General features: G+C 38.7%; 1 protein-coding gene across 2 annotated transcripts in view; it reads left to right on the top strand.

Annotated features, from left to right (window-relative positions):
• Positions 1-13019, top strand: part of Ank2 (ankyrin 2) — a 213162-nt gene that overhangs the window by 174199 nt on the left and 25944 nt on the right. For both annotated transcript variants that reach the window (XM_051165831.1, XM_051165830.1), the window contains 8 exons: positions 479-690; positions 1199-1403; positions 3057-3153; positions 4337-4565; positions 5274-5399; positions 7078-7200; positions 9523-9555; positions 11334-11355. In XM_051165831.1, the coding sequence (XP_051021788.1) occupies positions 479-690; positions 1199-1403; positions 3057-3153; positions 4337-4565; positions 5274-5399; positions 7078-7200; positions 9523-9555; positions 11334-11355 (1047 nt within the window). The remainder of the gene's footprint in view (positions 1-478; positions 691-1198; positions 1404-3056; positions 3154-4336; positions 4566-5273; positions 5400-7077; positions 7201-9522; positions 9556-11333; positions 11356-13019) is intronic.

Genomic DNA, 13019 nt, shown 5'->3' with positions numbered 1-13019 from the left:
TATGACTTTCACACGTACTGTGGTGCCTCATAATTTCTTAAAACTATAATAACTGGTCATTGAGCTAACTTTGAAATCTGTAAAGCAAAGGACTTCAAAGGCAGCGTTCTCTCCATCACAGGAACCAAGAATAGAACACGTTCCTTTCCACTACAGATTTGCCCTCAAACGCCCTCACAGAGACAGCCCTTCGTGGACGCTTCTGGCCAGAGGAGCACTTCTTTTACTGTGCTCTGGAAAGGCCTGTTTGTTTGTTTTTTTTGTTTTTTTTGTTTTTCCCCAAAGTGTACTTGTAGACTGTTGACAGCTGAGGAAAGACCGCAGTATTTCTCTATTTGGTGTCAGGGTAGCCTTGTGTTTTAACTACAAGAGAGCTTTGTTGCTTTTCCTGTTCACTATTAACTGTGCCTGTGAGTCTGCTAGTTTATGCTCCTGAGGAGTCATTTGCTCTATGGGGATGGATCATTTCTTGTTTCAGTGCTAGACAGTCCGGAAGACCTGGAAAAGAAACGAATCTGCCGCATCATCACTCGTGACTTCCCACAGTACTTTGCGGTGGTGTCTCGCATCAAACAAGACAGTAACCTGATTGGGCCAGAGGGCGGAGTGCTGAGCAGCACAGTGGTGTCACAAGTGCAAGCTGTTTTCCCAGAAGGTGCACTCACCAAGCGCATCCGTGTAGGCCTGCAGGTACGTCACGTCCATGTAGGATGCAGATGATACTGTGGGGTTTTATTACCATTCTTACAATTAGCTTTTCAAACGAGTGGTGAAATGTCACCCAAATAAAGTTTTCCTGAGTAAACCAAGACTAACACAAGAGACCAAAGATCTCACAAAATTTTGAGGGTGATGCAGGTGAGATGAGTCGGCTGGTGGAGGAGTTTGTTGCTAAGTCTCGACTACCCGAGTTCGATTCCAGAAATCCACATGTTGGAAGATGAGGCATGACTTCCTCAGGTGGTCTTCTAACCTGCATATGTATGCTGTAGCGTGTGCCCACCACCATACACTTCTAACACACAATCAATCAATTAATCAAGCAGTAATAAATGTTTTATAGTGAGTGCTTAATTGTACTAAACCTACAGCTGCCACATTTGAAACCCATCAAATTCATTTGTGAGATAAACAGTTCATTTTGATATGATATTTGACATAGTACTACATAGTTTAATGGTTTTTCCTGTCTTGAAAGGCTCAACCTATGCACAGTGAGTTGGTGAAGAAGATCCTAGGCAACAAAGCAACCTTCAGCCCGATAGTCACCTTGGAACCCCGGAGAAGAAAATTCCATAAGCCTATCACCATGACGATTCCTGTCCCCAAAGCTTCAAGTGATGTTGTGCTGAATGGTTTTGGGGGAGACGCACCAACCTTAAGATTACTATGCAGCATAACAGGTGGGCCATATGTGACAACATCGTAGATGATTCTAGAAGAAGATACTTAACTAATAGCAACAAAATTAAATTGCTTTTACCGTAAGTAGCTGTGGAAGGTGAGAATGTAGGTGAATGCCTGTAATCCCCATATTTGGAAGGCAGAGGAAAGAGGATTGTGAGTCCAAGGCCTGTCTGGACAAAATAACAAGACGCTGTATCAAAAAGCTGTGAGGTTAGAGACATTAATTCAGGGAAAGCATTTTTAAATTAACTAGGTGAGCAAAGGGTAAAAAAAAACTATTACATCCTTTATATGCATAATCATTTTTTAAAATAAATGTTTTTATTTTTAACCCACTAAATAACTAGTTCTGCCTTTACGTGCATGGTATAAAGCCATCCACTAGTGGATGGACGTGGGCAATCTGACCTACCAGGGACTACCTACTCAAAGAAAAGTGACCCTTTCTTTTACCCAGCAGACATCAACAGCCCAGTAGCCCCTCATTTATGGGATACTGCCTTGCCCGCTCCTCTCTATCCGTGCAGGAACTTTCCTGTGGCAATCTTATGGTGATCCTGTACAGGTGGCCCAGCTCTGTGAGTTGACCCATCCAAAGCCCATGTCCAGTAGGTAGCATTTCACAGCACTCCTCCCCATCGTCTGACTTTTTCTTTTTCCTCCTCCTCTTCCACAATACTCTCTGAGTCTCAAGGATTGGGCAGGGTGATACGGATGTACAACCACTGTTCGTGGGAACAACCGAGTAGGTGCCTGAGCTCAGCGCTGTCAGCAGCTGTGCATCTCTTTATTAGCCACTAGTTAAAGGAGCTTGTCTGACCAAGTTTTCCATCTTTGGATGATACAAACTTAATAATTTAGAAGGCAGTTTGACAATATGACTAGTTAGCAAAACAACAATAATTTCCCCCCTAGTGATTCTGGCTTCTTTAACCATAGATTTGGACCATGTTTAGGGTTCTATACATGAATTTTCTCCTGTAGAGCAGGACTCTAAGACACCCAAGACAGAAGTTGTTTACTCCCCACCCGCCTCCCCTACACACACACAACAGCCATGCCACTATTACCTCAGTGGACACATCTTGTAGCACGCAGGGTCAAATGTTGGATAAAACCAATTTTTTTTCTCCCAGAAGTCTATATTGCTAGTAAACAGACATTCCAATAGTTTCCCTTAAATTTAGTTTATCTTGAGGTGGTATTTGCTTTTTTTTAAGAGTCATTTTTTAGTATGTAGCTTTGATTTATGATTTTTTTGATATTTGATTTATGATAGTCTGTCCTTTCTCATCTTAATTTAATCAACTAATTAATTAATTTGTTTATTTTTATTTGTGGTGCTGGTTGAACCCAGAGCATATTGTTTACTAGGCAAGGCAAGTACTTTATTCCTGAGCTACATATTCTCAACTCTGAAACTTGTTTTGCTTTTTGTTTTTTTTTGTAGTGAGGATTGAACATGGGCCATGTACCCACATTAGGCAAATGCTCTACCACTAATGTATATCTCATTTTATTTTCATTGTGATTGTTCTTTTGTGTAATGGAGGGATTACACAGGTGCACAGTAAGAACCACAGAGACTTTATTTACAATCTGGTGTCTGGAATTCTGCCCAATTATCTTCCACAATTGTGCTATTTCAGGTGGAACCACGCCCGCACAGTGGGAAGACATCACAGGAACTACGCCACTAACATTTGTCAATGAATGTGTTTCCTTTACAACGAATGTGTCTGCCAGGTATGTGTGTGTAGCACAGGAAAGCCCAGACACTGCTATTTCTTTCTTCCTCCCCAAAGAGATTCTTTCTTTTTGGTTGTTTGACGTTGTATCTTAATTCTTTCAAAGGGATTTTTGTTGTTGTTTAATTTTAAATAAGTCCTACATTTACTTTGACATGAATAGCAACACTACAACAGCCAAGTCCTGACAGTCAGATTAGAATTGATAAAAAAATAAGTGACTGTCTGCTTTGGTTGTACAATTCTAATGTTAGCTTTGGCAGCCACGGCTGACGTTTCTAATTCCCAGTGAATGAGAAGTTTCCTGTTATCAACAAAACAGTATGAGGAGTTGCTTTTTCAGTAGAAAACCAAAACTCACAGTGCAGTGTAGCTTGCTTAGAGGCTAGGGAGTTACAGTGTGTTATGCACCCTAACACATCTGCAGCTTACACATTCTTAAGAGGCTGGAGGTATCTTGTTACTTCCTTTGCATACTGTAATTGAATTCTAATCTTAGCTCCCAGGTGTATGTCTTTAGTAGGTGGGTAAACATCTTCAAATTTCTGGTGGCAGCCATTGAAGGACGCAATGAGGACTTGATGTTGAAAGCTTCAGAAGATTAAACGAGTGGGAAAGGAATAGGAGAAGAATCGAGGACAATAGGGACTCAGTCAAAGAAATCTACATCATTAGTGTCTGATACTGAACTTCTGTTACCAACAATTTCAAGAGCTATTAATGTGAATGTCAAGAGACAGTTATAAAGAGGTTCTAAAAAAAAAAACTAGAATATTTTATTAATCTTTTTGTTTTGTTTTGATTTGCTTTGGTGGGGGGGGGCGTATAGCTTCTGTTGGATATATTCACAATGCGTGGTATACAGATATTCCTGTTACCTAAGGACTTTTCCTTGTAAGTGTCTCTTGTACATTGAGCAAATTCATCCTTCATAGTTGATCTTAAGACTCTCATAATTCTCTCCATCTTGATACCTCCAGACTTCCTCCCTGTCCTGTTGCCTTCCTTGCCATTCCTGTCTTTGTTTCTCTTTCACCTAGCCTCCTCTTATCATTTCCCTCTCTCACTTCCTTCTTTTATGAGAAACATTTGATGACTATATTGATCATATTGGAGGAATTGAATTTTTTTCAAGTGGCATACTATTAACTTTAGATGACTGGTTTTCTTTTTTTTTGTAGGTTCTGGCTGATAGACTGTCGACAGATTCAGGAATCTGTTTCCTTTGCATCACAAGTGTACAGAGAAATTATCTGTGTGCCATACATGGCCAAATTTGTTGTGTTTGCCAAATCACATGACCCCATTGAAGCCAGGTTGCGGTGCTTCTGTATGACAGATGATAAAGTAGATAAGACCCTTGAACAGCAAGAAAACTTCTCTGAGGTGGCCAGGAGCAGGGATGTGGAGGTAAGTCTATAGACATGCTGCATCGTGAGCCTTCACTATCAGGTCACTTATGGACCAGTCATAGAAAGAAGGTTTGATGAACAAAAGAGAGAGCACTCTATGTTTCTATCAGTTGAAGGTCAAGGTCCAAAATCTGAGATTTTTCTGATATTTGTACCATAAATAGATAGTCTCTATATGTAGGATTCCTGTACTGGAAATAAAAAGAGCAAGCTATTGATAAACTCAGAGTATGTATGTAACTATGTATTTGTGCTAACTATAGCAGTTTAGATGTTTTGTAGTATTTCGTTTTGTTTAAATACTTGTTTAAATACTTTTCTACATTATTTTTTTTTGTTAAGCATTTCCCATCATTGTAGATGTTTATATACTGAAGTTCTGTGTTCTGCCTCACTATGATATCAAAAATTACTCAATTCCAAGTTTATATTTAAGTATTAGGTATATATTTAGTTTTGTGGGTGTCATAATACAGCATTAAAAGTGAGAAAATTAATATTTCCTTCCAATTGAAGACATTAGCAAGAAGGAATGGTGACACATGTTTTGTCATGTATATGTCAGATGTCAATCAGCGGTGTGAACATTGTCCTACGTGTATTTTAAGAATCGAAGGTTCCAAGTGCCCCTACTACTTGTTTGTATAAATGACATAAAAGTGATTGTATCTATCTTATTCCACATTGATTTTCTGTTTCCTTTTAGGTATTAGAAGGAAAGCCTATTTATGTTGATTGTTTTGGCAACCTGGTACCGCTAACCAAGAGTGGTCAACATCATATATTCAGTTTTTTTGCCTTCAAAGAAAACAGACTTCCTCTCTTTGTCAAGGTAATGCATACATAAAAATAAAAATTAGTCATGTATTTATTCAAGTATAAGGATTGTTTTCAGTTACTTTCATACTGAAAACATGTGCTTTTCAAGCATTTCCAGTGATTTTTAAAACATTTTACAAATGTTTATAAGGACACATTTTTTTGAAGTTCAAATTAACCCATACTTTTAATGAAAGACGCATTTATGAGGGGATGAGAACAAACTACGACCAATTTACTAAGTAAAAACATTAACTGCTGTTTCATGTGTGTGTGTGTGTGTATGTGTGTGTGTGTGTGTGTGTGTTTGTGAATGTCTAAGTGTGTGTGTTTATGAGTGTGTGTGAATGTGTGTGTGTATGTTTGTGAGTGCAGGTGTGTGTTTATGAGTGTGTGTGTCTATGCTGGGAATTAAACTTAGGGCCTCACACTTAGTGACTAATTGGCGGTAACTCTACTAGTGACTTAAACTCCCAGCCCTCTCGTTTCTTCGCTGCCCTTCCTTTCAGATTCCATACTTAGCTTTTAAAATGTATGTGAATGTCACTAATGTAGAAACCAAATGAGCCCTGACAGCTTTTTGAGATAAATTCTCAAAAGACCCAGAATCTCATAATACAATAAGAAATCATTCTTGTTAGAGCTATAGATTTGATACACTTTCATCAAACAACATTATGGAGATACCGCTCTTGAAGGGCTCCAGTTAGTCTGCATTACCCAGGAGAGTAAAAAATAAAAAGAAAGAGGGCCGCTATTAAGAAAAAGGGGTAGGGGAGGAGAAGTTATTGCTCAATACTTTTAGTTTGGAAAGCAGTTATGCATGCAGCTAGAAGGTGGTGATGGTTGTCCAGCAACGTGCATGTATTCATGCCAATGAAATATACACGTAGTAAAATGGTCAAGATGATGCTTCCTATTACAAATACCACAGTTAAAATGGAATGAAATCCTGATGCTGCAATGACCTTGTGCTAAGTCAGTAAAATGCAAGGCAAATACTATGTGAGTCCATTTTACAAAGCAGGGAGATCCATGCAAACACAAAATAGATGGGGATTGCCAGGGGCAGGAAATGGAAAGTAAATTGGGCACAGTTTCTGTCTGCGTGGACAGAAAGCTCTGGAAAATGGTGGTGACTGCACAGCCTTATGAACGTGCTTCCCGGCACCTAAAAAAACAATAGAAACGTACAGTTTTATAGCTGGCATATTTTACCACAGGTTTTTAAGATGTAAATTAGTTCTGAAAAGCTAATGTATAGAAATGGAACTACAGTTAGTGATTTTTTTTTTTAATATCTGAAATTTGCTGTGACTTCCAAAGGAAGCTGGGGTCCTCACCTCAGACAAACGGAGTTTCGAGTCCAGCCATGCGTGGGAGCTAGCATGACTGCTAGCTAGCTTCATTTCACATTGTGTACATATCAGACCATTCCGATCCAATTTAAAAAATCCACAGTTCCTTCACTCATACTCCATAAAACAAAAATGCCGGGAAGACACTTTCAAAGTGTTACTATAAATGATGACGCCAAAATAGAAAAGGGAAGTGCATCGAGACTTTCTGGACTTCTTTACTTGTTCCCCAATTGAAATTGTTACCCCACCCCAACCCCGCCCGCCCCGCCTTAAACCTCACCTGACATCAAATGTGGATGAAGCACATATATTTTTTTTTTCTTGTCCAAGGTACGTGACACAACTCAGGAACCTTGTGGGCGGCTATCATTTATGAAGGAACCAAAATCCACAAGAGGACTGGTGCACCAAGCTATTTGCAACTTAAACATCACCCTGCCAATTTATGCAAAGGTAAAGACACTGAACACAAGTACATATGCTGGTCATTTCTGGTACCCAATCAAGTGATTTTTTTTTTCTATGTCAGTAAAAAAAGCATTAAAAAAAAAGTGGGACCTTTTTTCAATATTTAATGCACTTTGTCAGGAGCTTTTATTTTTATGTATTAGATGTGGCAGGGAGTTTGAGTTTTAATGCTTTTTGAACTAGGTTTATTTATTTATTTGTTTGTTTATTTGTTTATTTATTTATTTAATCACTTTACAGCCTGATGGCAGCTTCTTCTTTCCTCTCCTCTCCGTCCCACCCTCACACCACCTCCTCCTCCTTTTCTCCCTCCCCTTCAGGGGAGGCCTGCCACCTTGGCATATCAAGTAGCAGCTGGGCCAAGCACATCCTCTTCCACTGAGGCCAGACAAGGCAGCCCAGCAAGAGGAAAGGGATCGAAAGGCAGGCAACAGAGTCAGAGGCAGCCCCTATGCCCATTGTTAGGGGACCCACATGATGACAAAGCTGCATATCTGCTACATATGTGTAGTGAGCCTAGGCCCAGCCCATATATGTTCTTTGGTTTGAACTAAATTTTAAAGAAAAATGACTGGCTTTGTCCTTCTGCTTGTTTCTGTGTGCATTCCTGAGGCCACATGGTGCATTCCTTCCACCAGGATGTTAGCGTGTTAGCTTCTGACCAGTCAAAGCACTGTCAACTTAAAGGTTCAGAGCAAACTCCTGCTATCTTATCATTTGCTAAAGTAATTTCCTGTTCATCACATAGCCTGTCCTGTTTTAACAATTTAAGAACTTTAAATTAATTTTTCAGTTAATTTAACCTGATCAGTGTAAAAAGACCCTCTTTCCAGAAGGAGTACGTTTGATGCACCACCGGAAAGAGGCTTGTTAATTCTTAACTCAAGCATACCTAATGATACTTTCTTCCCAACTCTTTCCCCATGACACAATTCTTTGACTACTATGATTGTATCAAAGAAGGCAACTGAATCAGTTAAGTGATGTGGGAAATCTTATTCTGAAGGGCTTTATTTTGTTCTGCTCTAAACTAATACCATTTAAAAATAGCCAGGTAGGAAGGACAGCAAGTAGCCAAGAAGAGACTTGATACCCTATGAGAATATATGGGGGGACGTAATCCCCCTCAGGAACAGTCATAGGGGAGGGGAATAATGGGAAAATGGGGGGGGGGAATGGGAGGATACAAGGGATGGGATAAACATTGAGATGTAACAAGAATAAATTAATAAAAAAAAATAAAATAAAAATAGCCAGGTCATAGCCTATGCATAGCTGTGCCAAGTGGTCAGTTTGTTCCACACTTGGAAAGGAGCCAGTAGTGGTGCTGAGACCTGGAGAAGTAAGGAAACACTTAAAACTTTCAATCCCAAGTCAAGAATTCTCTGTCTTGCTTTTATCCCATCACAGGTAGCACTGTGCATACTGGTTTCAATACTTATTCTTGGACATAGACATCAGTTACATAGAGGACAGATCCTAGAATGTGTTTGCTCTCGTCAGTTCTTCTTAATAACTAAAGAAGAGGGCTGGAGAGATGGCTCAGTGGTTAAGAGCATTATCTGCTCTTCCAGAGACCCTGAGTTCAATTCCCAGCAACCACATGGTGGCTTACAACCATATAATGGAATCTGATGCCCTCTTCTGGATGCAGGTGCACATGCAGCTAGGGCACTCACACTAAATAAATTAATCTTTAAAATATTAATTAAAAAATAAATTGAATATTTATTTCCACACATAGTATGCATGATATTCCACAATTGGAGTGTTGTAATACATAAACCACCCAAGAAATATCACCCAAGAGATATTAATGCTGTGGTGGTCAGGGATGGCTTTGCCTTTAGTAACTCATGATGAAGGGAATAAAATGCCAAACATTGTGTATTTAAGATATCCTTGAGATTGTAGTAGGTCTTTATTATAATAAGACCTGTGTACTGCCTGAGTATTGAAATCATCTTCAACGTAAGCTTATTAATGGCTTTTGACATTTTCAGTGTCCATAGTAACTGGGATAGCATCATTTCTGTAAGTCAGTTCCACCGGGCACATTAAATATCAAGCCCTGAGACTGTTTGGTGACCTCAGGTCAGAAATCAGCGTATTTGTCATTTGGTCCTTTTGTTTCATTGATTGTATAAACATTGAACAATTGTTCTTTAACTTTTTGTTTTCTGTAAATTATTTAAGAAAATAGTCTGAGTGTACTATGTACCTACCTTGATGCTTGTACTTTGGATATGTTTACTCTTTCTTTTAAATGTTTTCTTCTCCCTTTTCATGGCATCTTGGTGCATCAAGGAATCAGAGTCAGATCAAGAGCAGGAGGAAGAGGTAATTTTACAACCACATCTCTTGTTCCTGTCTATGTCATTGCTGGAGCTGCTAATACGAGCACATAGTTGACCTCTGATTTTAGAGAAGTAGGCAGCAGCTATTCTTAGCACTTAAACAAACAGGCTCTTAGTCAACCTCTCCGATGCTGTGTTTTTTTCATCTTGTGAATGGTGTTCAGAAAACCACAAGGTTTCCTTATTTATTTTAGCCCTCTATGCAATAGGATGCATTTCTCTACCAATTCCTACGGGCCTGCCCAGTATCTCAGTGATACTCAGAGCTAGTCTGAGGATGCCTGAAGACAACAGTGATCAGACACAATGATGTGCTCCATAGGTCTCATAGCCTCATAGCAGCAAGGTTTTTCTGAGGCTGCACCTGTGATAAGGTTGTCACTCTGGCCATTCCTGCTGTATATTGGTGTGTTTATGCATTCTTGAACCTTCTTAGTTCTAATATGCAATTTATGTGTAGCTTAGATAAATTAAATTTAGCAACTCTTAGCATTATAATGTAGTTCTAAAACCAAGATTGAGAATCACTAAGACTAACCACCTTTCAGGAGCACATAGTCCATTCATTAAACTCCAAGATTATGACATAAGTAATGAGTATTCCTCATAAAGTATATTGACGAAACTCGGTGTTTCACACACCTCATCAGCACTAGTTTTTCTCCTATCTTCTGTGTGAAGTTACACACAGATATAGAAACAAATTCTTAAAAAGGTACCTTGAACAAAAGTAGATATCTGGGTCATATCCACTTCCATTTTTAAGGCAAGTGTTTGTCTTCTTTTTAAAGATCTGAAAACACTTGGTACGATAACAGAAATGAAAGAAGTTGTTGAAAAACTCCTTATATTTTCCCATTAATATAGCAACTCCTGTTTCTAAAACTAATTGTCCTAATGCATATGTTTTTAATATATTATCATTTAAAATGTTCACACATGCGAAATATAAAAATACAAAGAAAACTATAATAAACACCTATACTTATTATAAACATCAACTTAAAATGCATAGCCTTAGTTCAGAGGCTTGCCCTCACTTCCCTTCTCTGTCACAGGAAACTACAGAACAGATTGGGGTGACGTAAACCGTCACACACACCATTAAAAGATGCTTGCCTGGTCACTCATTCCCTTGTGTGCATCACTGTCACACAGTCAGTTTCCACGCTGTGCTCAGTGATTCTATCACCCTGGCTCTTAAAATGTGGCACCTATTCCCCATCTTCAAAAAACAGAAAAACTATGAAACCGACTTTGCTATGTTTACAAATGAACTATTTCCATTAGATTTTTTTTTTCTGTGAAATACTTTTAGGATGTCCTTATTCGTCCTAAAGGAAATAAGCATAATCTTTTGAGCACTGGCTCACTATTGTTATGAAACGACTTCTGTCACCCAGCATGCTTTGCCATCTTTTTATTTTTTCCCATTAAATTGTCTCTTACTGCTTAAGACTGACCTCACCTCTTTCATAACCTCTTCCCTACTATGCATTTCTCACATCAGACACAGCTGGGGCCATCTCTTCTCAGAAAAAAGCATATTTTCCCTGTAGTATCTAGAAGTGACATATGAATATATGTTTATTTATACATATAGAACTATAGCTGGAGCCTCTGACTTTCTTCTAGCTTGTGATGTCACTCCCATGTGACATCATAGTTACTAATAGGATCTTACAATGCACATAAGGGACTCTGAGCAAGAGCTGTTTTGTAACCACTGAATTTGTCTTTTTTTTTTTTTTTTTTTTTCAGATCGGTATGACGTCAGAAAAAAGTAAGATTTTAAATAAAACTTGAGTTTGTCTGGAAGCTGGCTATATTGAAAAGAAGCATGAATTAAATTGCAAGCTAGTTGCCATTACTAACCACTATAATAATTATATTTTCATATAATTCTTATTAATCATTAATATATATTTATAAAAGCAGCTTGGCCAGTTAAATCATAAATATACCTACTTTGTGAGCTAATTAGCAATAAATGCAATGATGATTCATCTAAGCATTCACTTTCTTTTGACATCCCTGTAACCCCTGGCATTGCTGTCAAGCCTGTTTAGAAAGCTACCCTACTGTTTTGTCCATTTGTTAGCATAGTATCGTTACCTCATTTTTTAAAGCACTGACAAGACAGTATTACTGTTCACGCAAATCCACAGTGATCTCTGTAGAGAGCCTTTCATTTGGAAGGCTGTGCCTACAGAGGTGATACTGTCGAATGGTTTTCAGCTGACGCTCACCCCTGACACACACCCCACCATCCCTTCCACTCTTACTGTGGTGAAGTGTACCATAAAGCCTTGAGGTGAGATCTAACAGAATTTTGTGAAAAATTTCAAGGAAAGAAAGAAAACAAAAAGGAATGCAAAAAATGAAGTATCCCAGATAAAAGCTATTGATTACGGTCTGCCCTTGTGTGGCTATGTTTAAACAACAATTCAAAGTCCTCAACCAAACCCAGTACATGAGCCAGGCCTGAATCCACCTGAGGTTTGGAATAATTCTACTAATATCATAAACACTTGAGAGGAACACTCTAACCTGTAGTTTTATTAAGCACTAAGGTTTATTTTGGTTCATCATATCCCAGGGTAACCACATTCCTGAAAGGAAAGACCACAGATCCACGTGTCATGGTCGTTTTGCCCTAACTGATATATTAGTTACTGTTCTGTTGCTGTGATAAAAACGCTATGACCAAAGCAGCCTACAGATGGAAGAGTGTGCTTGGGCCTTACAACTCCAGAGGGTTAGGGGTCCATGATGTCAGAGCAGAGATGGTAGCCTGTTGGAAACCTCAAATCCTGCCCTCCCCTGGTGACACTCTTCCTCAGTAAGGCCACACCCTCTAAGCCTCAGGAAGCAGCCATCAACTAGGGACCAAGGATGAAAATATTCAAGACTTACAGGGGATCTCACTGAGAACACCATGACATATAGGCATGCTCTTTGGAAGCCCTAGCACATTGTAACTTACTGCTGTCCTAGTGGAATGGTTTTAACTGAGGCTCACCCTTATGTTTACGCCTCATTCATGACGAAACTATCTGCTATTCTGATGTCTTCAATAATTTCTATAACTGAACAAATCAGCATTAACATATCTTTATTTTAATATTATATATGTTATACATATATATATGTATATGTTCACATGTGCTAGCCTCTGAACAAATACATATTCTCTCCAGAGGAAGCAGTTTTGTTTATGCCACATATTGTTGCCATCATTGTTGTTGTTGTTTTTTTTTTTTTTTTTAAGTCATTTGTTTTCTTTCCCTTTTTCTTCTTTAGGGCTATTGTGTTGACTTATATGGTCCCTTCCTTTACTGCAATGTACAAGCTAGTAGGAATGAAAAATTAAAGACAATCCCTACACAACATTCATAGCATAAATCTTTGTGTGAACCAACCCTGAGAATTTCTTCCTCTCCATTA

This window comes from Acomys russatus, chromosome 23, assembly GCF_903995435.1.
Source record: "Acomys russatus chromosome 23, mAcoRus1.1, whole genome shotgun sequence".
In the NCBI taxonomy this organism is placed as follows: domain Eukaryota; kingdom Metazoa; phylum Chordata; class Mammalia; order Rodentia; family Muridae; genus Acomys; species Acomys russatus.
The sequence above is the reverse complement of the archived record's forward strand: the minus strand, read 5'-3'. Positions and strand labels throughout refer to the sequence as shown.